Genomic DNA, 24,575 nt, shown 5'->3' with positions numbered 1-24,575 from the left:
GCTACCTGAAGTGTCTGTTTTCTCCTGTGCATGTAGAACTGTGTTGTGCTACCTGATAAAGCCTGAAGCAGGAGCAGTGCCTGTGGCTCAGTAGATAAGCATTACAAATACAGAACAAATGGAGGTACAGCAGAAACCTTAAACCCTGCAGCAGTCTTACCTCAGATGTCAATCTCATCTCTTCTCTAACTATAGAATTTAAGATTCATGATTCTGGAACCTTAAAGCAGCTGACAAGACTTTGATTTGAAGGTCACTTAAGAGCCTTTAAAACTTTTCTCATAGATAATAATCTTTGCTTTCCTCAGCTATCTCTTAAGATATAGCAAGCCACAGTGATGTTGCTGTAGTATATACATCTCCAGTAGCCCAAGGCCAATACACACAAATGTTAATCTGAAGCAAAAGCCAAGGCCGCTTAACATAGAATAAGTGTTGTTTATTGCAGAAAAAGAACCTCTGTGTAGTCCTTAAGCTTTAAATTCTAGATTTCATTCATGGTTTATAGAAGTGAAAAAAATCTTTTTCTTCCTTAGCTCTTCGAAGTCCAGGTTTGGATGTTGCATCTCCACCAAACGTTGGTCTCCGGAGAAGTGGTCAGATCGAAGGGGTCCGTCAAATGCATCACAATGCTCCCCGCAGTCAAATGGCAACTGAGAGAGATCTCATGGCATGGAGCAGGAGAGTAGTGGTGAATGAGCTTCCTCCAGGCATCAGCAAGTAAGATCCTAAGTGAGACAGAGAAAAAAGATCAAATTGTGTAATTTTTAGTGATTCTTCTGTACACCTGATATCAGGTTTGAAATGTGAGGTCTTAGAAATATGTTGGCTTTTGGGAGTAGGTTGGTTGGGTTTTTTGTTTTCAAATCCATATATTAGGATTGGAGTAGTAGCCTCTGCTGGGGAGTTGAAAATAGTAATTCTGTCTCTTCACAACTGAATCTTTCTTCAGCACTTCAAATACCACATTTTTCTGAAGCCTTATTTTAAAAAAACCCAAACTTATAAATATTTATAATGCATTTAAATTTACTTAAATAATTATGCATGCTCAACTAACAAGTTTGCTTCTTTAACATGTGATTTGAGGAATGAAGAATGTATGGACGCTACTAGGAGGACTTGTACACAGACTTCTAATAGCAAGGGGACCAGAAGTATTTTAATGTGTATATTAATGAGATTATCAAGTTATGTGATGATTCACTGAATAAAGAGGATGTTTCCTATGTGTAATTAGGGTCCAGGAAGAATGTCGAGCTGCCAAAGGTGAAATTGAAATTAGTTTATACACTGTTGAAAAGAAGAGAAAGCCATCCCACACCTTACAGCGGGTGAGTTTAAATCACTAGAAGAGGAATCCTGGAGGTGAAGCAGTTCTGAGCGCTGGGCAATAAAAGAAAAAGACAAACAAAAAAAAACAAACCAATTTTATTAAATGATTTAGAAGATGTCTGACTCTCTGTCTTCCTTCTGTAACTAATTTGTCTGCCTTTATACTCTGATATGCAAATAGCAGTGTTAAATCTGCATAACTTCCTTTCTAAGGACTGCTACTTTAAAAAGTATAATTGATATTGAACCAAAAAACCATACCTGGACATCCACTAAAACGAGCCACAAGTGTATAAAACATATCTTTTCAATTGTAGGTCTAGATTTCCTAGTTGTCCATTGTAAATGGACAATCAGTGTACAATCACCTTAATGAGACATCCTTTAACTGTGTAATTCACTATTAAATCTCTAATCTTTTTCTTTTTTTCCTTCTGTCCCATGAAAGAACGATTACCAACCAGGAAGTGGAAGGTCTTTGAGAAGAAACCAACGCAAACGCCAGCATGCCTACCAAACACGCTCCACCATAGAACACAGTCAGCAAGGCGCAAGTCAAAATGCCTGTGCACGGGGAGAATCAGACAGCTCCTCAGAGGTCTGACACGTCACACAGTTCTTTCAATAGGTTCCCTGTTCACAAATATCAGGGCTTGACAACAAATGTGCTGAGCCATTAAGGCTCCAGGTTTCTCCGTGTAGGAAGAAACACTCAGGTCATTGAGTCTTTTGGGTTTGTGGTGTTACTGTAGTATGTTGATCTTGGAGACCTAAGGACCATTTACCTAAATGCCAGCACAGTTTTCAAAATGAACTTAAAACAGGTTGGGTAATCTTGGAAACTTGAAACATTTTTCAAGTAAATTTAACTGGGTTATGTTAAACCACTTTCTATTTCGGGATTTCACACAGCACATGTATTCTAGGTCATATTCATCTGCATCTGTAGACTGCTGTTGAAAGAGATTGAGTATTGCTATTAATCATTGATACTGGCAAACGAAGAACCTAAACCATACCAGATTAAATATAACTTGTTCTCATTAAGGAAGCTAGCAAAGTAAAAAGAGACTGAACATTGTCACTTTGTAAATGCGTTGAACATAGGGAATAGCCATAAAGCTGGTCACTTGACACTAAACATTATTGGTCAAGCACATAAGCAAGAACTAATTTCATGGTTCTAGTACCATTAAAATTCACATCTCTTTCTATAGGAATTATATAAGCGTACAGTATAATTCTAATTCATATACAGAAAGAAATTGTAGACTTATTTAAAGTTAAATCAGTCCTTAATTAGAAATTTTCACTTGAATGAGACAACTCACATAACTTGCTTGCAAACAAAAATGATACATTTTAAACATGGCCTCAAAGTGAATCCTTTTGTTTTTCATACAGGAAGATGAGACTGTTGGCACAAGTGATGCGTCTATGGATGATCCTGTGGCAGCATGGCAAAGTGAAAGCAGTTCCAGGTATCTGTACTGCTTTCTTAATTGGTAACATTAGTTTATTACATAAATTAAATAAGACAGGTGATACTGTGTTACCATAACTACAACTCAGCACAGATTTGTTATACTGACCTCAGCAAAGTGTTTAGTACACTTTGGTAGTTTAAAATGGTAACCAACAAAATTTGTTGAGTCTGTGAACAGACAAATAATTTTATCTATTTGAGTGACTAAGTAACGGCGGAAGTTTTAATAACAGTATTTAAGTCTGAAAACTTCCTAATTTGAAGACTTTTTTTTTCCAATTCTTTATGAAACATTTTATAATGTGTTTTTTTTTTTTGTTTTGTGAGGTTTTTTACAAAGTCATAAACAGTCTTGAAAGACCATTTGTAAGAAAATGTTGTCTTTAATTAAGAACTGCTTGAAAAAACCAATGCTAGTTTGACAATAGAAATACTGACAGAAGTGCATACATATCTTCTATTCATACTTCAGTATTTCCTAATTTTCCTGTTGTCGGTATATATTTGTGTACAGTTTCTACAGTCTCTTTGTTTTCTTAGTGCTATGCTTTTATGGCTAGAATGGCTATGAGCTAATATAAATACTGCACATGTTATCTGGATATTAAAGAAGTCAGAATTAAATTTTTAGAAGTGCTCTAGTTTTTTAAGTTTTTCATGCATTTTGTGCAGTCTGTTCTCATGAAGTCAGTCTATGAATCAGTGAGATAATTAGTATGGAAATAGGTATCAGCCATAACTGTAGTTTCACTGTGAGTTCGCAATAGATAAAATAATTTGATGAAATACACAGATGAGAGGGCCCTTTTGTTTCCTTTAAATTCACCTGAGAATGAGATTTTTTGCCAATCCTGACATCTGTTCCACACAACCAGAAGAGCAGGTTGAATGTTTGGACTTTTCACTCTATTGTGTGAAAACTGAAGTGCTGTTTTCTTTCTTACAACTTTTTATTATCTGCAGTGATTCATCAAGTGAGTATTCTGACTGGACAGCAGATGCTGGAATTAATCTCCAGCCTCCAAAGAGACAGACCAGGCAGGCAGCTCGGAAAATCTGTAGTAGTTCTGAAGATGAAAATATGAAGGGAACAAAAGAACTGGAGCCAAAACGAAGGAAACTTAAACAGCCTAGAAAAAAGGTTAGTATTTTTAAAGTTTTGGTGTCTTTTTTTACTTTATGAATTTATGCTTTTCACTACAGTTAGATTTACTCCAAGGTGGTTTTGGAGTAAAATTACAATGCTTCTGTATTGCATCTACATTGTCATCCTTTTAAAGAAGATGTTTAGAATGTTTCTAAAGAAATATAATCTCTTTATGGATGGGTGTTTTAACCTTCTATTATATTTCTAACAAACATGACTTATTCCCTACTATTTAATTGAGGCTTTTGGAAGTTTGAAATTCCAGCATTTGCTTTACCTTATATCTAGTTCTCTTTGATAACTACTGTATGATCAATTTTCATATGTTCTGCCATATTAAATAAAACTTGTATTCTAAATTTAATGTAATATATTTAAGAAACCAAGTGGACTGCTTTCGATGGAAGGTGAACCCAGTGAAGAATGGCTTGCCCCCCAGTGGATCCTGGATACTATACCCCGCCGCTCACCTTTTGTCCCACAAATGGGAGATGAGGTACTACTGATTGTAGCAATTCTAAATACCCCAACTAGGCTGATGAGCTCTTTTTGGTCAGTACTGTTATTCCTAGCAATAATTTCCGTGAGTCATGCTCAAGATAGGCTGAAATATGATAACTTTTATTTTATTCTCAAGCAGTCTGTTGTTTACAGATAGCAGTCCTGTCTCTTTTTGTGCACGTGTAACTTGTGAGTAGCAGGAAGAGTTGATTGTGCATCTTCAGACAAACCTGCACACTTCTTAGTGATCCCAAGTTAGAAAACACATAGCAGGGTGCCACTGATCATACTAATATTTTTAAGGAGGAGCATGCTTTAGAATGAAATAAAGTGTGCAGTATGTTCTGAAAGGGATGATGCCTGATGTTTTCATAGATATTTTAGAATAAACAGGAAAAGGGCTATCAGTAAACTAGTATTATTTTTTTATTTTTGTTTTAAGATCATATACTTCAGGCAAGGCCATGAAGCTTATGTGCGGGCAGTAAGGAAAGCAAAAATTTACAGTATTAACATGCAGAAACAACCATGGAACAAAATGGAACTCAGGGTAAGTTGAGCAAATACTTCAAAGAGCTGAATGTCTCTGTAATGTTAAGTAGACACTAAAAACCTGCATTAGTTTAAAATGTTAATATAAATTTAAAATTGTAAATCTTAAAGTGACTGTTTCATTAGACAAAGCCTTTACATCTGTTCAATTCCTAATAATAGGAAGCCAGAAGGATATTAAAGAATGTGGAAGTTTATCTAGTGTGGCATTCTTGCTTCATAGATAAAAAAAGTAGAATATTAAATAAAAATAAAAAGTCAGAGCGAGAGTAGATAAGCACTGGAACAGATGCCCAGAGAGAAATGGAATCTCCATCCTTAAGGGCTTCTCAAAGCTTGAGAGGGAAACCTCCATGTGGCTTGACCTAACCTAGCTGTTAGATCCTGCCACATGCAGGATTTTTGACTTGATGACTCTCAGGGGTCACTTTCAACCCAAAATATTTTATGACTCTGGATTTTTTTCTTCATTCATTTAGAACCCCCCACTCAAAAGCTGTTTATAGTTTTATCAACACTCCACAATGACCTGAACGTCTAGGTTCTAATTAGTGTTTTTAATGCTGTATTAAGAAGACATCATGGTGTAAAGACCCAAATGTATGCACAATCTCTACTAAACAGTGGATCTAGCTAAACATATAATTGCATATCTTCTTAAATTCCTGGAAGACAGTATCTTACAACATATTTTTACAAAATAAAAGTGTTATGGATTGCTTGGGTAAATACCAAGTTTGCATAATTATGTTGAATTTTCTTATCCTTTTGCTTTGAACCACTGAGTCCCTTAATACTTAATCCACAGTGTTGACGTATTTTTTCTGCTTTACTCAGATTCCATACCAAGAGCACATAGATGTGCTCATTTTCATATATGCATATAGCAGTGGTTCTATTAATGAAAATAATTGCTTTACTGAAAAAATATCCAGTTACTAGTCCTATGTATTCAGTGATTCCAGCTGTAATCTTCAAAGGCATCATCAGGAAAAGGAAATAGCATTTCACTTAGGGTAGAGATCTTACCACCAGCTGATGTTTGACAGGATGAGAACATAAAGGCTGTTGTTGAATTTCCGCTTTAAGAGGAAGCATTTCCTTTTACTTCCCCTGTAAATTGCTATGTGAGGGTGAGAGGCCCTGGGCTGGTCAGGTATAACCAGAGTTGGTGTGTTGCTTAGCACTTTATTACAAAAGTTATATAGTTTGTGGGTATCCTGTTCACAAATTCACAAAGGAAATGAGCACCGTATATATTTTTCATTCATCTTTTTAAGATGACTGTCATTGATTTTTACTATTTGAAAGACTTTTATGGGTGAAATTACCTAGGCTGTCAAGTGGAAACATATTTGGTTTTTATTAATATGTTTGGTACTTTAACGTGGATGGTTTTGTTGTTACCAAGTTAAAGTAATACGGTTCCATGCTTATTGATAAATAGGAACAAGAATTTGTGAAGACTGTAGGAATTAAATATGAAGTTGGGCCTCCTACACTCTGCTGCTTGAAGCTTGCATTCCTAGATCCAATCACAGGCAAGATGACAGGAGAATCATTTTCCATAAAGTAAGGAATTGAAATGCTGATTACATTCTTCAGAAGATTTTCTTGCTGTTTCGATGCTTGCCCCTACCCTCCTTTCTTTTTACTCTTGCAAAGCATGATGGTGGCTTTAATTAGTTATTATGCCAAACCTGAAAACAGAATGCATGAAATTTTGTGTTGGAGACTGTATTGTACATGTGGAACTGTGTTTATGGGTTATAGAAGCAATTGTTTTTGTCTATTTCATGAAGGTACCATGATATGCCAGATGTTATTGACTTCCTTGTGCTGCATCAGTTTTATAATGAAGCCAAAGAAAGGAACTGGCAAATAGGTGACTATTTTTTAACGCTTCTGTATGTTTTGCAACGTTTCTGTACTGTTTAGTAGGATACAGTATCTCTATTATGCAATGTAAAGGGTTATTGATAAATAGGAACAAGAATCTGTGAAGACTGTAGGAATTAAATACAAAGGTGGGCCTCCTACACTCTGCTGCTTGAAGCTTGCATTCCTAGATCCAATCACATGCAAGATGACAAGAGAATCATTTTCCATAAAGTAAGGAACTGAAATGCTGATGACATTCTTCGAGAGATTTACTGCACATGCTATTATAGTAATCATTGGCAATTTTATTTGATGTTTGCTGCAATTCCTGTAGCAGATAAAAGAAAGAGAAATGAGGGAAACTGTTGCAAGCAGAACAATCTGCTGTTATATTGTGATTTGAGGCATGGAGGCAGCTGTGACTATTTACTAGAGATGTGAAAGTCCGCCCTTTCAGGGAAGAGCTTGATTCCTGTAGTGTAAAATGTAAAAACTGAAGTTGTGCATTTATGAAAGATGAAGTAGATTCTGTAAAAAGAAGTATTTAACAATTATTTATGTTGTTCTTTTGCTGCATGCAATCTTTTTCCTCATAGGGGATAGATTTCGCAGTATAATAGATGATGCTTGGTGGTTTGGAACTGTGGAGAGTCAGCAGCCTTTCCAGGCAGAATATCCAGATAGTTCCTTCCAGTGCTACTGTGTTCAGTAAGTACTTGCATAGCTGTAATGTATCACACATATTTACATGCTCTGGGTCTCCTAGGCATTTACATGCGACTTAAATGTGTACCTCTAGAACTAGGATCCTTTTTTTTTTCCATTTAAATACATGAACAGCCACTTTATTTATTCAATAATTAACTTAGAAAACAAAGCTTTTCATGTGAGCAGCTGTGCAGTGGACATATAGGAGATACAAGAGAAAAGTAAGGAGTTGGAACATAGCTAGTGTCATGTCTTGTTTCTAATAGACATGACCTTTTTGATTTAAGTCTGGCAGAGAGAAGGTGTATCATTATATTCGCCTCTAACTTAGGCATTTGAACGTATTTTTTTTTAATAGCTGGGACAATAATGAAAGAGAGAGGATGAGTCCATGGGACATGGAACCGATTCCAGAAGGAAGTAAGTGTGTGTTGAATTCATGTCCTTAGGCAAAGTAAATAATTTTTGCCACTTCTGGTACTTACTGTTGTTCACTTCCTCTTCAGCTGCATATCCGGAGGAGGTTGGTGCTGGAGTTCCTGTGACTCCAGATGAGCTGACAGCTCTTCTCTACAAACCCCAGGAAGGAGAATGGGGGGCCCATTCCAGAGATGAAGAATGTGAACGAGTAATCCAAGGGATTGAGCAACTTCTTTCCCTTGGTATGTTTGGAGAGAAAAGGGGGAAGGATTAAGAATACCATTGTGGTGGCGCATGCCTGGAGAGTAGATAGGATAGACTGCTGGGAGTTGGTGTGGAATATTTTAAATGTGTTCAACTAAATCATTGGAAAAGAGCCTTGAAAATTTCCTATGGTGTCTTTTTCAGGTATACTCCTTTTTTTTCTGGGGCTTGAGCTACTTCCTTTCAAGTTCATGGGGGTTCTTAGTGGGTCCCATCTAAATATGAAAGAGCAAAACGTTGAATTAGACCCCTCAAAAAAACAACCAACAAATCCTCACCAAACATCCTCACCAACAAATACATTGTAACTGGTTTGTAGCTGTTTAATAGCACACTATGATTTAAATTCTTTCCTATATTTATACACGTCTATACTCTTAGTTTATGTTGCTTGTAATGTTCCTGTAGCAAGAGCATATGCCAGGTTGCTTTTTAGCAATATGGATGCAAATTTCAGATGTGATACTTACACAAAAAATGCTTTTTCAAGAGTAGTTAACAGATGGTACAAGAGGAAGAATCCTACCCTTTGGGTAATGACATAGCCAGCTGTAGATCTGTATTGCTTTTGCTGAAAGAAAACTGAGAAACCATTATAAGGAATCTAGTTCTTAAATCTTCCTTCTGAGGCATCTAAATTATTTTGATCTTTTGTCTTTCAGACATTTCTAATCCCTTTGCTGTTCCAGTGGACCTTAGTGCCTATCCCATGTATTGCACTGTTGTTGCTTATCCAACTGACCTCACCACAATCAGGAGGAGACTTGAAAACAGGTTTTATAGGTTAGATGGATTTTTATTTGTAATCTACTTTTACTACAGCCCCATTGAGGACAGTATATCTAGCTGAATACCATGTAATGCCATTTCTGCAATATATTTCTTTGGTAAGCCAACAGCATCAGGTTCTATTTGGCCTTGGGCAAAGTAAGTCTTCCTGAACAATAATTTCTTTTGGCCACATTGCTAAGGCAGAAGCTGGTTTATCTGAATCTGGAGTGTCTTTTTTGTGAGCCTTACTCCCTGGATGCCTTGCAGGCAGAGCGTATTTACTTCATTGCAATCTCTACTGCCTTTGAAGCAGATGCTTTGCCTTGTATTTCACTTGCCAGCAGTGGGCTAAATAGTGCTGTAAACTGGAAATCTCAGTTTTTCCAGTGAAGTTGAGGATAGATAATGTTCTGCTCCTTTTTTTTTTTTTTTTTCCTTCTGAGGACCACTTTACCTCTAAGGCTTCCTCGAAGTGGGAGCAGTCAGCAGTCTTCTTCAGTAGGTTTGTTTCCTCTTCTCATTCCATTCACTGCTGATTTGAAGAGGGACATTTTTTTCCACAAAGCTGTTGCAGCCTGGCACATTGGGACTGTCAGCAGTATGTGAACAGAAAGCACTTACCTTGGTGTCTAGCAACCTGTTTCTCCTGGACCTTAATTACCTAATTCCTTTTCTTATTGAGGAATCCTACTGAATTCAGAAAGAAAAATGTGCACCTTTCCATCTCTTTTGTTTGTGTTTTTTTTTTTAAGGAGAATCTCTGCCCTGATGTGGGAGGTACGATACATAGAACATAATGCCAGGACCTTCAATGAGCCAGACAGTCCTATAGTCAAAGCAGCCAAAATTGTAACAGATGTCTTACTTCACTTCATCGGGTAGGTCTGGTTTTTGCTTTATAGACCTGATGTCTTGAGTTTCTGGGATACTTGATTATACATTTTGGCTTTTGTTATTGTCCTGCAGGGATCAGAGTTGTACTGATATATTAGAAATATATAACAAGGTGAAAGCAGAAGATCTAAGCAGTACTGATGAAGAGGAGGAGGTAAGACCATTAAGTCTGATCATCACAACTTCTTGCCTTTTTAAATTCAGCAGTTGTAAGAAATTTGAGCAAAGATTGTTGCTGAGTCTTTTACTTTATGGGTAGTTGCACTGAGTTTTGAGATCAGCCTATTTAAGCTATTCATGTTGCTCACCTGGGGAATAAGCTCCTTGTGTAAGTAGAAATGATTCCTGAAACTGCCTATCTTTGATCTTCTCTCAGCACATGATGTTCTGGTGTGTGAGGAAGTTTTAGTAAGTAGGGGAAGTATAACCTAGAGCAGTTACTCAGTCTGCCAAACCAGAAGGACAACAGCTCTGCTATTGTTAGCAAGGCAGCAGAGCTGGTTTTCTTACGTAATTCCGTGCCATTTCCCATCATTTGTACTGTGGAGTGAAATAACAGGTAGAAACCAAGTTTGGCACCACTCGCGTTAACTTTTTCTCTCTCCTTACCTTCTCCCCTTAAATGCAGTTTGTAAACAGTTTGAAATGTGCCGTAGTTCCTGTTGCAAAGAAGTGACCTGTTATAACCCCCATCACTTGGTTTTGTTTTACTTTTTCAGTGTTGCTTTCTAGTACATGAGCCAGTATAAGATTTAATTAGGGAGTTTCTTGTCTTCTTCCTTCCCTAAGACATACTTCATTGTTGCAGTTTTGAAATACTTAAGTTAAATCTGACGCTGCTTGAAGACCAATATGCTTATTGCTGATGCCATTGTCTTGGATTTATATTACAGAATCATAGAATGGTTTGGGTTGGAAAAGACCTTAAGATCATCCAGTTCCAACCCCCCTGCCATGGACAGGGACACCTCCCACTAGACCAGGTTGCTGAATCTATACTGCAATGTAATAGTTTAATAGCTTTTATAAAACTGAAGATATATAATGGTATCTATTTTCACAGATTATTAAAATAGTATTTTGAAGAAAATTAGGGATTTCCTTGACTTAAATAGCAGACCCTCGTTTCCCAACTTAACCTTCTTGCGCCAGTTGTGAATCTCATCTGTTCCATGTCAAAAAATGATTGGAAGTGTCCAAAATTGCTGATATATGCCATTCCTTTATCTCCAGCTTTTCAAAGACCTGGTTTATAATATGCTTTGGTTTATAAAGTGTTTAAAAATAAGAAACAAATTGCTTTTAGATTTTTTTGTAGAAACTTTCCTGTCCTCTCAAAATTATGTATTTTTAATTACTGCTAGGAAGCTGTGTACAAAGGAGGTTTTATTGTAATTTCTAAATCCAGATTCTGAAAAGAATATTACTTACACTTGGTGTAAGTGCGCCTACATGAAAACCTGAATAAACTCAGTACAGCTGCTCAGAGCATGGACATTTAGGTGGCGGAATACAGCTCTGCATGACTGGGACTGAGTCTTAAGGACTCAACATTCATATTTCTCACATGGTTTATATATAATTTTTATGAAAGGAAACTGCGAAAAGAGATGAAACAGCTTATCCACCCAAGTTCTTATTTTTTTAAGTTATGCAAGTTCTAGTTTGAAACTAGTTTCTGGTTTTCTTTAATCATTTGTTGCATTTGACTAGTTTAAAATTGTGTTTGTTGTTGGTATCCGGTTTTTAACTTTTTTTTTCCGTGGCTGGGGATGTGTACAACATGCATGTGTGTAATCATTACCATTGCCTTTAGGTGGCAGAAGTAGATGAAGATTCAGATGCTCCGGGAACTTCCTCTGGAAAAAGACGAGTGAGTAAACGTTTCTGCTGGGTCTGGCTTGTGAAGGGAGATAGACCAGGTACTGAAACACTCATTTAGGTCTGGAATGGTCTAAATTTGTCATAGCTGACAGTCTGTAGGACTAACTGTGTGAATTCAGTTGCATGTACATGTGAGTGTTGGCAGACTAAGGAAGTTATCATGCAGGAAAATTTACTTTATTGCTGAAGAATCTTTTTTTTAATTTGATTTGAAAGACACTAGAACAGATTCCATTTTCAGTCAAATTTGGATGAAAGCTGGTAAAAATAACAAGGCTGGATCTGAAATACTGCATACCTCTCATGGGTTTGAGTGGTTCTGTTACCAGAAAAGGCATATTTCTGCAATTTGCATACTGCATATTGTTGTGCCATCAGCTACGCTTTCATCTTACTGCAGTTCTGGTTTTAACTGTGGAAATCTGCTTCGAGTCAGAAAGCTGGTAAATTAATGGGAACTGAAACTGAAAAATATGAATAGTCTAAAAAATTATGAAATCCCTCTGTTTCCCTGCAGGTAAGACGACGAATAAAAAGACAGCCCATGAAAGCAAGTCCTGATGCTTGGAAAGAGCAATGCAAGCAGTTGTTAAACCTGATTTACGAAAGAGAGGACTCTGAGCCTTTTAGACAGCCAGTTGATCTCTTCTCCTATCCTGTAAGTACTCCTTCCACATGCAAAGTTAAAAAAGTCTATTGCTCATCCTTTGGCAAAGCATGCATGTTGGGCATGTTTCTAACCTCTCCCTTTATGAGCTGGAACACACCATGTTCTGTGCGCTGATGTTTTAAGAGAATTATCTGCAGTAACTTTCAAGTAGAAATAATTACTTGAACCACTGTTGTGGATGAACACTTAGGTAGTTTTATTTTTATTGACAGCCTTTATTATTTACTTGTGTATTCTTACAGGATTATCGAGATATTGTAGACACTCCTATGGACTTCAGCACTGTGAAAGAAACGTTGGAAGCAGGAAACTACGTTAGCCCCTTGGAATTCTACAAAGATATTCGTTTAATATTCTGCAACTCTAAAGCTTACACTCCTAATAAAAAGTCTCGAGTAAGTAGTAAATATTAATGCCTTCTTTACAAAAACTCTGGCTCCACATGGATACAGTGTGTGGAGTAAGTTCTGTGTCTGAAGAGCAAAGCACTGCATTGTGAAATAAAAGTAAGTATTTTATGTTAATTCTGGGAGCTATGGTTATAAATTTGCTTTGTTCTGCACATGCAGATCACTTTGGAATTTTATTTTCATCTGAACTTAAAGGTTCTCAGAAACTGTTGATGCAAAACGGAATGAGAGCAGTTGATGTGTTCAAAATATACTCAAAATTCTGTCTACTTTTATGTTTCCAGACGTTAAATTGTACTGACCTTATTATTGTAAGGAAAAGCTGCGTATTCAATAAGATGCTTAAGTTGTGACAAAATCACTTCTCTGAAACACAACATTTAGGATAGATAAGGTGTCTGGTCAGAAAGTTGCCTAATATTTCTTATGTGGAAACAGGAACACTTATAAACTACTAAGAAATGTGGGACTAGACAGAGACACTATTACTTAAAGCAATAATACAATACAATACAAAACAATGATACATAGAATTTAATACTATCATAGAATTTTCATGTGGCATCTAACATGGTGTGACACAAGGTGCTGTCACGCAGGAGAAGGAGCAGCGTGTGCTGCAAAGAGCATTCAGTGCGAGTGTAAAGGGTATTGGATGGGAGCAAGCAGGAGGTTGAGCAACCTTACTCATCGTTTGAGGAGTAATAATCTTAGCTCATCAGTGGAACGACTACTACTGTGTTTTGTGTAAGCAGGACAATGAGAGTAGGCCTGAAGTAGGCTGGTGTTGTGGGAGAAGGGAACTGCAGCCAAGTGTTAGTGAGTGTGAGAGAAAACACAAAGTTGCAGTCGCAGAAGGTAAATTGAACTCTCGGTGTTGAATAAGGGCTGAAAGGTGTGCTGTGACTAAGCTCTGCAGGAAAGACCAGTAACTTTTGCTCGCTTTAATAGAAGGGAAATCAGTAGAGGATTACAAGAAGAAAAGTGATTTGAGGGTGTTTTATGTGTGCTTGGCATCAGTGTAATCTTGGTGAGTTATTTACTGCTGTATGCTCCCTGGGAACTTCCTTGTGTATTAATAACTGAACAGCTTGTGAGTCAAGTCCCAAATTACTTTAATAGAGTGGCCCATCAATGTCCATTTGTTAAATACTGTGAAGCGTCTCAGTGAGGTGATCCTTGCTGGAGAGCTGGGACACACAGCTGGGCGTTCTGCCACCACAGGTTCTTGTGCTGCCAAATGTGAGCCAGCATCCTGAGGTTTTCTAACCCATTTTACCATCTCTGCAACAGCATCATGAATGGGGGCAGGAAAGATAGGGGTCTACATACCAGAGCTGAAGAAAGAGACATTGCTCAAATACAAGGGTCTGGTCAAAAATTAAGTTACATGAATGTAAAGAAAACTCTGTGTCAAAGAGATTTTATGTTCAGACAGGCTGCAGGAAATGGGAGATGTCTGAGTGTAAGATGATAACATGGCCTTGATGGTGTTTACACAATTTGCAGAAGACTGAATGCAGCAGAAGGGTATGAGTATGAGGAAGGAATCAAGAACTTTGTTTGGCTTATGCTAAGTTTGAGCTATTAGTTTGTCAAGACTTAAATACACCCAATGTAAAATCTTGAACAGAGGTTAAGTACCGTCTGAAACATGGAGAAGTAGCCAAGAGTGAATTTGTGGATGAGGCTACACAGAGGGAAGGCCTAGAAAGAGGACAGGAAAACAGTTTAAGGATTTTGACATCTGTCTTACAGAAACTAGGTTTGATGACATTTTAGTTTGTTTCTGTGTGCATCTCTGTAGGGGTGGTGTGAGGATGCATCACTAGGGAATTAAAACAAAAAACAAAGGTGAGGGTGCAGCAAAGTTTGATTGTTTATCTGTTGGTACTTCAGGTTATCTTATGACACAGTTCCATGTGTTCTGGAGCTTAATGTTTCAGTAATCCAGATACTCATTTTCCTTTAACCCTGTAAGTATTTTGTACTGTAAGCAATTACATCTTTTTATGAAAACACTTTCTTTTGTGAGAATACACATGTATCATAGAAGGAAATTATCTTTAAAGAACCTCGTAGCTGAATGTCACCATGATTTTTTCTTCTGTGCTACAGAGTGTGGGTATCTCTGCGATTATTTTTTTCTTCCTTGATGTTCTAGTTATTCAACTTCTAATAAGTATGACGATGCTTTCTCACTCCAGATTTACAGCATGACACTTCGACTATCTGCCTTATTTGAAAATCATATGAAAAATATCATCTCTGAGTACAAGTCAGCAATGCAATGTCAGAAGAGGAAAAGGGCACAGTACCGAAAAAGGCTAAGAAGCAGTAGCAGTTCACCCTCAACTAGCAGAGCATCTAGGTAACATAATGCTAGTGGGTCTTGCTTTCAGTGTCATTTGAAATGCCAGCGGTAGACTTGCCTTTGCGCATAAGCAGTCAGCAACAATAGGTCTCCTTTCCTGGTGCAGTTGCTCTATTAGGTAATAAAATCATGAGCTCAAATTCCATGCTCAATCTATAGTTTGTACATAATTCTAGTAAGTGGAAGACTTCATGATTAGAAGACCAAGTTTCTTTTTGCCTTTGTTTAGTAACTCTTGAAAAAAAATGTTGTATAACACTTCGCTGACTTGTGTGTAATACATTATGTAAGTAAAGAGAATATTTGTTTTAAAAGGTGAGACAAAATCTTGTTCTTGCAAACTCATATGCCTGTAGGAAACAGAATGATATTATAACTATTTTTAGTGTTACTACACCTGTGCGAGTACTGGGAAAGGGATCACTTATGTTATACATTTGCTTCAGAAAGCAAGGAACTTTGCAGGGAAAATTGATTTTGTATTTGAGTCTTTTGGTGCTAACAGTTTTATCTCTTTGGGATATTTTGTGTCTTCAGCCCAAAAGGGAAACAGAAACAAATGAAGACTCAACCTAAACCCAGCCAGAATACCTCACTGCCTTTGACTAGGACTAGTTCTTCAGTTTCATCTCATGGTGAGAAGTTTTCTAAAACGCATCTTTTCTCTTGCAGCAAGTAGTATGTGCAGATCAAAGCTTATGTGTCATGAGACACGTTCAAAACCCACCTGTTGAAAGAGCAGGTAGCAAGGTCATGGAAACATGTTATCTGTAGATTGTGTTAGCTGAAATTGGCCCTCCAGCTGTTGGTAAGTTATTGATAGGAGAATAGGGAACATGGGCCTGTCCTGGATAAGGATTAACCTAGTGAAAAGAGCCTGGACTTTCTGTATACAGGCTTATCTCATGCAAGAATAACAAATACATTAAGTTTACTTTGGATTACACCCCATAGCAATGTCTCTGTTCATGACTGCAGAGGCAGCTTGGCAAGATAAACCTCCAAACTTGGGCTATTAACTCAGGTGATGCAGAGCCTCCCCAGGACACCTTGCGCTACAATTCTGTAAGCGGGGATAAAAATTACTTTGTCACGTTAGTGGTGTCCTGTCTAAAGTTTCAGATACAGCAGAAGAACCTCTGGGATCAGCCACTGGTGAAGATATGGAAGGTCAGCCATCGTCCTCAGGCTCAAATGCACAGAACCGAAGTGGAAATACCACTGACCCAGGGAAAAGTAGACCAATCAGGAGTAAATCTACACCAGTGAAACAAGGTGAGAAATAATAAGTATTCTCTTATTTGAATGACTGATTTCACTGGAAATATAAGCTGTTGCTTCTGTCTGATGCTTATGATATTCTCACATGAGTTTAGCGTTATACTGTATTCCCAAACCATACCAAAGAATTGAACTTACATTATTTCTTACAGTACTCTCGTTTGAAGAGTGGCATGCACATGATGCCACATGCCCTTCAGTGAGGTCCTTTAAAATTTCTCTGGATGGAAAAGCTTGATTGCTCTTAAACTTCTGGAGAATTACAGTCCTTCAGGAATTACAAAAAGCAAAGCAAACTGAAGGAACCCCCACCCTAAAACCTTGGCCTTTTATTAATCAAATTGAAAACAAGTGTTAAAGAATTTCAATGTTTTTATCATAATCAAGACTAAATGGTTGTGATTAGAAGGGGAACACTGTTTGTAAACTGTAGTATATTGTCTCTGGGACCTATTAATCAGACTTTCCAGTGAGGTAGCATTGAATGAGCATCGGCTAAAACCCTGAAGCCTTTATCAAGTCCATACTACTATACTGTAGCAGTGTTGTGTGTTGCAGGTGAGCTTTTAGTATCCTGTATCTAAGATGATATTTAATCTTCAGTATCAGATTCGTAACTCTGAAAACATGTAGTATTTTGGATCCCAAGCCAGCAAGATATTTTGTACCTTTTTAAATTAAGTGAGCTTTCTTAGGTTATTTACTGTCTTGAAATTTTGCTTACCAGAAGTGTTCCCCGGACTAAGCCTTTTAAGAACATGCATTTGATGGGGAATAAATACTGCTTGCACAGTGTTATTTTAATGTTTGAAATGGATTTCAGCGGGTTTTTTCTGCCTTGGCACCTTAGGGAGGATTCATGTGGCTAAATGTTAGATACTTGTGTCTAACCTGCTCACTGGGCTCCTTTTATTGACTGGATCTCTTCTGAGCTCCTAGTCAAGAGTTTTCAGTCCTTGCTTCCAGATGAGATGAACTGTGTTTGCTTGTATGATATGTTTTCCCCTTAGAGCACCTGGCTGTCTTCACAGCATATAAAGGTCATCTGTGGTGAGTAGGTCAGAGTTGGATCATCCCCAGAGCACACCGTGAAGGCAAATGAGGCAAATCCCACTTTTTATATCCTCTTTGGCTCAGGTGTGATGATGATAACCAATAGGGTTATTTTGTGTTTGTTTAGATCACTCTCCTGATGGACCACTTACAAATGGTGATGGCAGAGAACTTCGGACAGGCGTCAAGAGGAAGTTAGTAAGTGCATCAGAAGAAGATGAGCACCTGGAGGAGGTGGAGGAAGAGGAAAAGAAAAAGAGAGAATTAAAGGAAAAATCTGGTTTATCTTCATCAGAAAGCGGGGAGTCGGGATCCAGTTCGAGTTCTGAAAGCAGAAGTGGGTCTGATTCAGACTCTGAATCAACATCTAGAACAGATCAGGATTACATTGATGGAGACCATGACTACAGCAAAGTTGTGCAATCCAAGAAACCCAAAAGAAAAATCAAAAGAAAACTCACCGGTGGGAAACGGAATTGGCAGGGCAGAGGGACAGGGAGGAGAGGTAGATGGGGGAGGTGGGGGAGATGGAGCAGAGGGGGAAGAGGTGGTAGAGGTGGAAGAGGCTGTGGCAGAGGAAGAGGTGGTGGCAGGGGAGGTAGAAGAGGCCGAGGAGGCAGAGGAGCCTCGCGAGGAGCCACCAGAGCGAAACGTGCCCGAATTACAGACGATGAGTTTGAAAACCTGTTTGGAGGACAGTTTGGTGAAAACGTGTTTGGAGGGCGGTTCAGTAGACCGCCTCGAATCAAAACAAGGAACGAGGGCAGGAGAACTGTCTTGTACAATGACGATTCTGATAATGACAATTTTGTGCACACCGAGGATCCGTTGAACCTTGGTACTTCCAGGTCAGGCAGGGTGCGGAAAATGACAGAAAAAGCCAGGGTCAGCCATCTCATGGGATGGAACTATTGACAGATGAAAAACTTTGGAACAATTTTAAAAAAGAACTTCAATGGCCTTCTACTGCAGGGATTTTACCAGAAAAATCTACCAAGCAAGTTGTGCGGGGACTCCACTCACCTTCCACAGTGGTGCTTTTCCATTTTGTCAGTTTGTGTTTGTTTTAAAACTTCAGATCGCCACACTTCATTGGTCAAAACAAGCCTTATTCATTAGGCCTTAAATTACAGAAATTCTTCCCCACACACTACAAGTTCATCACATTAAAGAGGCTTCCAGCTTCTCGATAAGAACATGACATTTGAAATCACAAGTACAACTTCTCTCCCTTGTTTTGTTTTTGTATTATAGAAATAGCACCTTCTTACAGAGTTTGTATGTGGTTTCTGCCATAAATCCTTATACACAGTAATAATTATGACTTTTGCACAATACACCAATCCTAAAGGCAGCTATAAAATGTTTACAGTTTCTATATTGTAAGAAGGATCTGGATTATTTTAATCTTCCCAGGCCAAATGTTCATGAATTGTGCTGAACTGAAGTATGTCTATACTACAGTTACGGGGGTCCTGATGTGCTTTCTATCGGTTCTTTATTCATGTAAAAAGTGACAAAGGGTTGGTGCCTTGTAAATATGTAGCAAACCTTTGATGTGGTGTGTCCTATGTGTGCATTAACTTTATTAAAAAGAGAATACTTGAGAAGTATGAATATCTAGACAAAAGGTGCCAAATGCAAAAGTTACTTGCATCTATTTTCTTTTTGTCCTCTCATATTTTTATAGTATTAATAGAGATTGTGCAGCTAAGGGGTAACTTCAACATTTGAAAGGTTCCTCCTCTTCAAAGCATAACGTGATTTTTGATAGTAGCTCAGCTACCTCTATTTACAACTACTGGAAACTTAAAAGAAAATAGATGCTATTATTCAGTACATGTTGAAGAAGAGGCAAGAAGGAGCGTAGAGGGCTAGAATGGCTTGTGAAGTTGTGGAGTAACTGTATCTTCATTATATTGACACAATGAAAACAGATCGAAGTCATTATCTGAGTTTTCAGAAGCATGATGTTATCAGCAGATGGTGATTTGTTTGTGTAGACAGGCTGACTGCCTCCCACACATTTCTGCTGCCACTTGCTTGGTGCAAATCTGTGTGTGGTTTAATTTGCCCCTCGAAGGTGATGAGGGAGTTGAACGGAGCTGTGGTGCTCTGGTGGCAGTATGGAGAAGCTCCTGGTCGCTTCCTCCAGATGGACTCTTGTGTCTAAAGCTTCCAGAAGAGAGTTTGTGTTGCACTGTACTCTTGTTAAAATGCTAACTTGAAAACAGAAATTGTTTTGGTAGTAATAGTACAGGATGTGACAATGTTTGTAGTCTTGCTCTTCGGTGAACAGAAAGGTGCTTGGCATGGGCTGAGCTGAGGATGAGTGGCCTCTTGCTTCGTAGGATGGAATATATATGGGACTTCAGTTTTCTCCTGTTGTCTAAATGAGTCTGACAGTTCTCACTTGGTTAAGAGAGTGAGTTAGATTACACAGAGAGAACAAACCCAAAAAGAGATTAGAAAGTTCTGGTGGAGTTTTTCAAAGTTTTTGGTTTTCTTAAACTTTCATCCAGTATCCTTAAGTTCTTCCGTGCACAGCTTGGTCAGTAATTCTGGAAAACCTCAGGCAGCAAAGAGTGACCCATGTATATTCTCAGATGCAGAAGGAGTTTAATTTTTGACTTTCTATATTAAGCACTAGCTATTTTATCTCGCTTTCCAAAAATTCTAGTTAGATGCAAAATGACTTGAAAAAATGCAGAGGTTTAGTTTTGTGAAGGAGGAGAGTATATCCTAAATCACTCAGAGCATTAGTATGAGCTTATGGTACAGTACAAAAAATCACACTTTTAATTTTGTAACAAATGTTTTGAATTGGCCGTGATCTGTTTCTGGACTTAATTTAGTTGTGTTCTGATGGGAGGGTGAGGAAGTACAGAGACTCTCCTAGTTCTGTATTGGGCTTTAAAATATAAACACCTGTCCTGTCATCTCTCTCATATAAATGTATATATATACACACATATATATTTATAAGAAATGTATTATTTGTTTGACTGGTTGGTCCTTCTACATATGGTAACCAGGAATAGCATGTATGCATCAGTTCATAGTCAGATTCACACCCCTTCTAGATCAGTCCCGTTGAGCTCATGTAGACACTATGGTTTCTGTTCTAAAGCCTGAAAATCTTGAAATGCAAAAGAAATGCTTTTCATATATTTCTGACTGGCCGAAGATCCACTTACTTATTTATTTTGTGTAGGGGTTGGGGAGAGAGAAAACATGGGATTCCAGAGAAATCATTTTATAAGTTTGTGTATTTTAGCAGCAATTAGAATAATATTAAATATGTTCTTAAATGTATCTTTTCTATGTAATGAAGTACTGTGAAGATAACAGTGAAGCATCACTTTACTGTGGCGTAAGTATTAATCTAATGTGTTACATGATTAAGAGCTAGACAGCAGGGTGTGCTAGAACAACAGAACTATTGCTTATTGTAAAAAAAAAAAACTGGCTTTTTTTTGTGCATGACAACCTTTTATAAGCATGAGAGAAATAACTTGGGTTTAGAGATGTTATTTTTACTTGGTTTTGTATCTGGGTTCTTTCTCTGAGTTAAGCAATTGATTTCTCGTAGCCTCGTTCTGTGGAATTACAGCTTCGTAGTAACTTGGACACTTTTTCTCAAACCCCAGATCCTATCAGGAGCCACTTGTAGTTGCAGAAAACTTAGTGTCAGCCCAACTGGTGCAGCAGGAGCAGTACAGTGGTTTAAATCTTTTACCCTCTCACTCTCTGATCCTGATCCGAGCCTGGGTGCTCAGCCAGCACCTCACTAAGCAGCCAAGCTCCTGGTCTGCCCAGTGTGTTGCAGAGTCAGGACCGTAGTCTTTCTCCTTGCACTTTTAACAAAATCCCCCAAGACTCTGCCTACGCATAGGGTTTGAAGGTTTGATTATCAGATTCCCAATGGCAGACAAGGTGTGTGGGCAGGCCAGGGGTTCCCCTGCTGCTGCAGGGTCAGTGCTTGCACATTGGTACTTCAGAGCTTTCTCTAGCTGTGCAGTCTTGTGTGATCCCTCTCCCGAGTTGCTGGAGCACTTGAGCCATTCGGAGACACCTTGGAAAACAGGACTTTACTAGCAGCAGCATGTGGGCCCATGCAGTCCATCCTCTGGAGATGGGGCTGAACATCTTGTGTCCACCTTTGTCTGCAGATTGCTCCTAGCTATAAATCCTCTGGCCCTGAGTGCTCCTGTTCCTTTCCGGATCAGGGCATGAATGACGAAGCGTGTTTTGCAGTAGTGATGTGCTATTGTCTCAGTTCAGCCCAACTTTGCCTGCTTTTTATTCTCTTTATCGCCTTTTGGTTTTCCTCTTTACCACACTCCACCTCTCTTCTTTCACTTCCCTTTATTGCTCCTGTAGGCTACTTATGATACTCTTTCAGGAACTTAGGGTATCTTAATGAATTTTTATTTTTGCTAGACTGTAGGATTTAATTCTGTCTTTTTCCCCAAGACTTTCCATATAGTTTAGATCTGCCTTACTTTACTTACTAGCAACACTCCCAAATTGCTGGGGGTGGATTTAATGAAGATGAGAAGCTTGAGGGCTGGCTTCTTGGCTGCTCTGGGGCTATCTGTACCCTGTGTGGAAACACTGCTGGATCAGAGCAGGCAGCACGTGGCTTCCCTTGCTCAGACATGGGCAGTTGCAGGAAGCATGGCAGTGGAACTACTAACTCCATTTGTGCTTCCTTACACATGGCTGTGTATAACAGCACTCAGTTCCACCTGGTATCCCTTACCATGCATGCTCCGGGTCTCCTGAACAACTCCTTTTTTCCCTTGCTATGTGAATAGCTGCTAACATAACCCTTGTAGAATTCATGTGCTTCCAGCCTCATGAGGAATTTCTGTTTTAAATAACCCATGAAACTTTTATGTTGGTGCTTGAACTTCAATGGGTCTGTGCAGTTTTATCACTCCTCTGACTTTCTATCACTCCTTTAGCCACAAACTAAGCAGAGGCCACCCCGTTATCCCAGTCAATCCCACCCTGCACATAATCCAGCTAAACAGCATCACGAAGAAATAATTTGTGGAGGATTTTTGGCTGCTTGAAATGTTGTGTCCTGTTGCATATTTTAATTTCCCCTAAATGTTTCCTTCAGCATGCACATCGGCTGCTTCTCCCGCACAAAAGCGGAAGGACTGTGCAGTACGCAGAGCGCTGACAAGAGCTGACTCTGGGTGCGTAGTAAAGAGAGCTTCCAAATAACTTAAGAAATGTGGAAAGGCAAACGACAGTGTGTTGCTTTTGACAACGTTTGGAGGCTCTCTTGACTGCAAAAGGCAAGATGAACCTCAACAAGCACTTGAAAATGCTGCTTCTGGGTGTCTCCAGAATGTTTGTGACAACTGTTCAAAATCACATAGCAGTAACACGAGAAAATAAGCTTAAATGGCTAGTTTGGGATAGGAATTTGATTAATACTTCCTCTTTAAACTGAGCAGTGAATGACAGGGAAGACGGAATAGCTGGAGGTCTGCGGATCTCTGCCAGCCCTGGTATGGCGTGTCCTGCAGTCGTTGGTCTGCGTCCTGAATCCATTTGTGTGTTTACATTTCCTGACTTGATTTTCTGTTTTCTTAAGCCATCATGCAAAGGTTTATACAATGCAGGTTATTTGCCTGATAGACCGAAGGAGCAGTTAACAATCCATGGACAAATCTATACTTAGTATTGTAGGGAGCTGTCATTGTGTTCTTACGAGTATGTATTATAGAAAATTACTGCGCATGTGCGATAGATAATTTTCAAATATTAGTATATCAGAGGTTTACACATTGAAAAAAGAAATCTCCTTTATGTACAGTAAGTAACAGCCTGCAAAATTTAGTCTAAAAGTTGTCTTTTTTAGTATTAGAAATGCAGAGACCTGTTGGAAGCTTGTACATTTTTAATGTCATGTTCAGCCCACAGCAAACGTACACAACTGTGCTATGAATCCCTGAAAAATTAGATTTCCAGTGGAATTGCTGTCTCAGCCTTAACTCTAGTATTATAAAAATGGTGCTTAAATACATTTATGTGCATGGATGTGGGTACCTGATACGAGTTTGTGAGAATTTCAAGGAAAACGGAGCAGCTTAGTGCTGCCCTTGCGAGTTAGTACTTCCTGGCAGATAACTGCAGTCGCATTTGGGAACCGACAAATGTGTAAATACTTGGGAAATATTTAAACCAGTGGACAACTAAGAGCAGTTTCTCAGTCTCGGGTTATTTAATTGGCAAACACCGCAGTTCCCCTGATCTCTGGCTCTGTTGGAAGCAGGCAGGATGGCAAAGGAGCTGCTCTGGTGGCTGCAGAGTGTTGGCAGGAGGGGTTGGGGTTCCTGCTGCATCGCGGCTGTCTAGCTCCTCGGCAGATAAACTCCAAATCCTCCATTTCTCATCCCAAAAATGCCTCCTCAGAGAGTGGTGGCTGCTGGGCTATTTTCAGAAATCAACATCTGATGACTATTCTGTAGAAATACTAACACAGGCTTGTCATTCCTCCATGAGTCATTATAGCAGACTTCATTTCCAAACACCCGTTGATGTTGGAGCGATGAAATTCATGTGGTTTAGACTCTCCAGGTCACGTTCTGGATGATGTATATTACTCCAAAACATGCAAAAATCTATTAGAATTATGTCTACTTTCTATATTGATTTTTTTTTTTCCAGGTGATATTTATGCCCATATCTTCACATCCGCTATCTCAGGTCCCTTTAAATGAATACTTCAGGGATTTTGATGCCACTTGTTGGCAGACCAAATGTAATATTTATATGCAATGAGCTGTTAGTTTTTGTATTGTACAAATGTAAATTTGTAAAGATTTTTTTCTAGAGTTTTTTTGAAGTCACTTATGTAATCTAGGATGTTTCATTTTCCAGCTGTGGGGATTGTCTTAATAAAAAAAAGAGAGAAACTCTTA

The 24,575-nt window shown here is 38.6% G+C and overlaps 1 protein-coding gene across 1 annotated transcript in view; it reads left to right on the top strand.

The window, feature by feature from the left end:
- Positions 1-24,575, top strand: part of BRWD3 (bromodomain and WD repeat domain containing 3) — a 59,223-nt gene extending 34,648 nt beyond the window's left edge. The window contains exons 19-40 of the mRNA XM_065690054.1: positions 537-720; positions 1,241-1,334; positions 1,784-1,933; positions 2,740-2,816; positions 3,785-3,962; positions 4,348-4,464; positions 4,912-5,019; positions 6,469-6,593; positions 6,824-6,906; positions 7,499-7,610; positions 7,969-8,030; positions 8,117-8,272; positions 8,957-9,077; positions 9,818-9,943; positions 10,032-10,113; positions 11,776-11,832; positions 12,361-12,501; positions 12,756-12,908; positions 15,131-15,294; positions 15,835-15,932; positions 16,414-16,572; positions 17,759-24,575. Coding sequence (XP_065546126.1) covers positions 537-720; positions 1,241-1,334; positions 1,784-1,933; positions 2,740-2,816; positions 3,785-3,962; positions 4,348-4,464; positions 4,912-5,019; positions 6,469-6,593; positions 6,824-6,906; positions 7,499-7,610; positions 7,969-8,030; positions 8,117-8,272; positions 8,957-9,077; positions 9,818-9,943; positions 10,032-10,113; positions 11,776-11,832; positions 12,361-12,501; positions 12,756-12,908; positions 15,131-15,294; positions 15,835-15,932; positions 16,414-16,572; positions 17,759-18,546 — 3,335 coding nt within the window. The 3' untranslated portion in view covers positions 18,547-24,575. The remainder of the gene's footprint in view (positions 1-536; positions 721-1,240; positions 1,335-1,783; positions 1,934-2,739; positions 2,817-3,784; positions 3,963-4,347; positions 4,465-4,911; positions 5,020-6,468; positions 6,594-6,823; positions 6,907-7,498; positions 7,611-7,968; positions 8,031-8,116; positions 8,273-8,956; positions 9,078-9,817; positions 9,944-10,031; positions 10,114-11,775; positions 11,833-12,360; positions 12,502-12,755; positions 12,909-15,130; positions 15,295-15,834; positions 15,933-16,413; positions 16,573-17,758) is intronic.

The sequence above is a fragment of the Lathamus discolor genome, chromosome 9, assembly GCF_037157495.1.
Source record: "Lathamus discolor isolate bLatDis1 chromosome 9, bLatDis1.hap1, whole genome shotgun sequence".
Taxonomy (NCBI): Eukaryota; Metazoa; Chordata; class Aves; order Psittaciformes; family Psittacidae; genus Lathamus; species Lathamus discolor.
The sequence above is the reverse complement of the archived record's forward strand: the minus strand, read 5'-3'. Positions and strand labels throughout refer to the sequence as shown.